This window comes from Helianthus annuus, chromosome 1, assembly GCF_002127325.2.
Source record: "Helianthus annuus cultivar XRQ/B chromosome 1, HanXRQr2.0-SUNRISE, whole genome shotgun sequence".
NCBI lineage: Eukaryota > Viridiplantae > Streptophyta > Magnoliopsida > Asterales > Asteraceae > Helianthus > Helianthus annuus.
In genome coordinates this window covers 59049741-59052974 of record NC_035433.2, presented here as the reverse complement: position 1 = coordinate 59052974, position 3234 = coordinate 59049741, and the positions used below count along the sequence as shown (strand labels likewise).

Genomic DNA, 3234 nt, shown 5'->3' with positions numbered 1-3234 from the left:
CTAGTCATGAAAAGTGACCTCTTTTACTACAATTGCTGCACTCTTTGTTTTAGAATCAGATATTTCGATCTCAGTCTTTCCTCTGACTACTACACACCCTTTTCCAGTTCGATAGGCATCCAAGATTCTCAGTCTTTCCTCTGACTACTACACGCCCTTAGAAATAAAATAAAAAAAAAAAAAAAAAAAAACTTAGTTAAACCCATAATAGATTTACTTCCTAAACCATCTTCGTGGTCTAAGGACTCAAAACCCTAGAACTATTTTTACTTCCTTGGGTTAAAAACTCAACAGTTATTCAAAATACATATTACAAAGATTTACACATGGTGAAGTCTATGAATAAGGTGGAAAAGACCACAAAGTTATGGTGAATTTACTAAAACCCTCAAATGCTGATAAAAGGGCATTTACACAGCATCTAAAAACAAAGTTGATCAACCCACTTGCATCTTCGTTTGATGCAGTATCAACTGCCCCAAGCACTATACTGTTCCGAGAACAGGCCAAACACGTTTATGAAAAAAACATACAAGAAGTGAACAAAGTTACTATCTTTACAGCATCCCTTCTACATATGATTGTGTAGACCCTAAAAACTGTAATAATAACAAGAAAAGATACCTTAGAGAACGCCGTATGTTGTTTGACCCTCGCATCGTCTTTTGAGAAGTACCACTGAGCTATAGTCCCACTGATTACATAAATATGTGCTTCCACCATTGCTGCACGACGCGTAGTAAGCCGGAACCCAGCTATCCTGTTCCCACTCATTAATACATTCTGATAGAAACTCGAAATTCACCACTAGTTTTAAACCAAACAATGAACACACCTAGCAATTAGTCCTTCCATAGTAGGGAAGGATATAATGGCACCACTAGTCACCATAGCGCTCTAAGGCACCTCCTCACACAGCCCCGAGGGGCACTATAGCCCTTGAATCCGGATCCCTTGCGAAAATTATAACGGGGTAAACAATTTGCCTCTCTCACACACACATATTTACATAATCCCCCACTACACACACATGTTATATACCCCCCCCCCCTCCCTCTATTACCCCCCACAATTCATCTTTTTGCCATTTGTCGTATGGCCCCATAAAGGGTGTTACCACTACACATGGCCTTAGGCTCTAGGCTAGCTGCAGAAGTGGTTCAACACCCTGAACCGGGCCGCTTGACACGGCGGTCGCCGGCCAAACCCGGTCAGCCAGTCCGGTCTTCAAAACGTTGTTAAGAAGGGGATCATAAAATTCAAGAGGCCCCAAAGTGACTGGAAAATATGTGTCAAGGTACATCTTTCTTTTCTTACCTATATGATTACGGCATTTATGCAGTTGCAGTGTTATTTAAGGGTTGATCACAAGGCTGGCATATTGTGCTGTGTGGCTTGGAGAAATGGCGTAAGCAAAAGGGTATTGATTCTGGTGTTAGGAGGAAGTTTAAAGGTGTCACTCTTATGCCCAATATCGGTTACGGGTGTCATCTTCTTCCAACCGCTTTTAAGAAGTTTGTGGCACACAATGCCAAAGAGTAAGGAGCATGAGAGAAAGAGACGAGATGTCCACCGTCCAGGGAAGTTTTCAAGTTACAAGTTTGGAACCCTAATCTTAACAACTTGAAAGGTGATTTTGGTTCGGATCAAAATGGGGCTGGGGACAAAACGGAAAAGGGTAGAAAAAGAAGCCCTAAAAATGTCAATTTGCTGCTTCATGAATTCGTCGGATAGACACAAGAGTTGAAGTTTCCTTGAAGTTTGGTGTTAATTTTGTGATATGGTCAAATATCAAATCCATATGGAGAAAAACAATATGTTTGGATATACAACAATGCTAAAGCCAATAGCATGACCATCATCTCAACGATAAAAAAAATAGAAAAGAACAAGCCCACAGCAACAACAAAATCATAAATAGCAGAAACGATAAAGAAAAAAAAAAAAAAAAAAAAGACCTCATAGACAGCTGATTAATTAGTTGATTATTTAAAGGATATGTTATTGGTTCAAAAAAAAAAATTAAAGGATATGTTAAACAACACAATAAAAAAAGACCAGTCAGACAGACAGAGACAGATAGAAGTTAACCAAAAGGTAACCACATAACATAACAAGCGGTCTATGTACTCCTCTTCACGGTAACCTCATCAACCAAGAGGTGTACATTCTTTGGCCTTTCAACAGGAGCAAATATATGTGCCGCACAAGCAGCATCTAGAGTTTCCACCTCCGAATTTTCATAACCTTCTAAAGTAACCTAATAAACAACAAATATAACATGGATTAAAACAACAAGAGTATATACATGTATGTTAGGTTAAAAACAGAAACCTACATTAGCGTCATAACCAATCATAGCTTCTTCACACCCAGATCCAAGCGCCTCAAGATGATTAAGCACGGCTTGCCTCGCACCAGCAGCACGTAAATGTCGATGCACCAAGGGAAGTAGAGTTTTTAACTCAGAAGCTTCAAAGCCATCCAGATAAAAACTTACCTCAACCTTAGCGTGTTTATCAAAAGTTCCCTTCGCCATCTCGTCGTCTTCATGATCGCCGACTGCCGTATGTTGACACCTTCTCGACCCTAGGCTCCTCCTCATTAGCTGACCATTAATTAAATAGCAACAACAATTAATGGATCTAGTGCGTGTGAGTCTCCCAAAACCCCAACCCCAAAATTGAGAAAGAATCAAGAACAAAACCCCTACTAGAAACTCCCCAGATCTAGCGGATCCAACCACAAATTGAAAACAAAACCCATGTTTGGTTGAACTTGAGATTAATCACTTACAGTAGCGGCGGTCGGTCCCCTGGCCAGTAACCTGCGTATACTCATCTCTCTCTGCAACCAAAGACAAACCCTATGTCTTCCAGCAACCAAGATAGATCCTGTCTTGTGTTGTACTTGTGGATATTATTATTATATGACAAAAGATCAAATACAAATAATCTTAACATACTAAATATACAAATTGAAGGAAAACCCAAAAAGACAAGTTGGCATTTTTGTAATTACCACCAACTATCAAAGTTACAATCAAAAATACCTAAAAAAACACAAATTTTTTTTTAACATTTTTATTAAAAAAATCGCTACATTTCGTTAAAAAAAAAATTTTTTTTTTTTGCTGCTACTAAAAGTAGCGATTTTTTAATAAAAAAATGTTAAAAATAAAATAAAATAATTTGTGTGTGTTTTTTTTTTATTTTTTTAGGTTTTTGGGGGTTT

General features: G+C 38.3%; 1 protein-coding gene across 2 annotated transcripts; it reads right to left on the bottom strand.

The window, feature by feature from the left end:
- Nucleotides 1-1944: 1944 nt before the first annotated feature.
- On the bottom strand, nt 1945-2932 carry LOC110866926. 2 transcript variants are annotated; one of them, XR_002551443.2, is made up of 4 exons: nt 2797-2932; nt 2339-2608; nt 2034-2260; nt 1965-2000 (listed from the first exon to the last, which is right to left on the bottom strand). XR_002551443.2 is itself a non-coding variant. In XM_022116073.2 (3 exons), exons 1-3 carry the CDS (start codon nt 2839-2841, stop codon nt 2123-2125), a joined length of 453 nt encoding a protein of 150 aa, XP_021971765.1. In that variant the 5' UTR covers nt 2842-2932; the 3' UTR covers nt 1945-2122. The 2 variants fall into 2 exon arrangements, 1 of the variants encoding a protein (XP_021971765.1); XM_022116073.2 differs by having other exon boundaries at nt 1945-2260.
- Between the last annotated feature and the right edge of the window lie 302 nt (nt 2933-3234).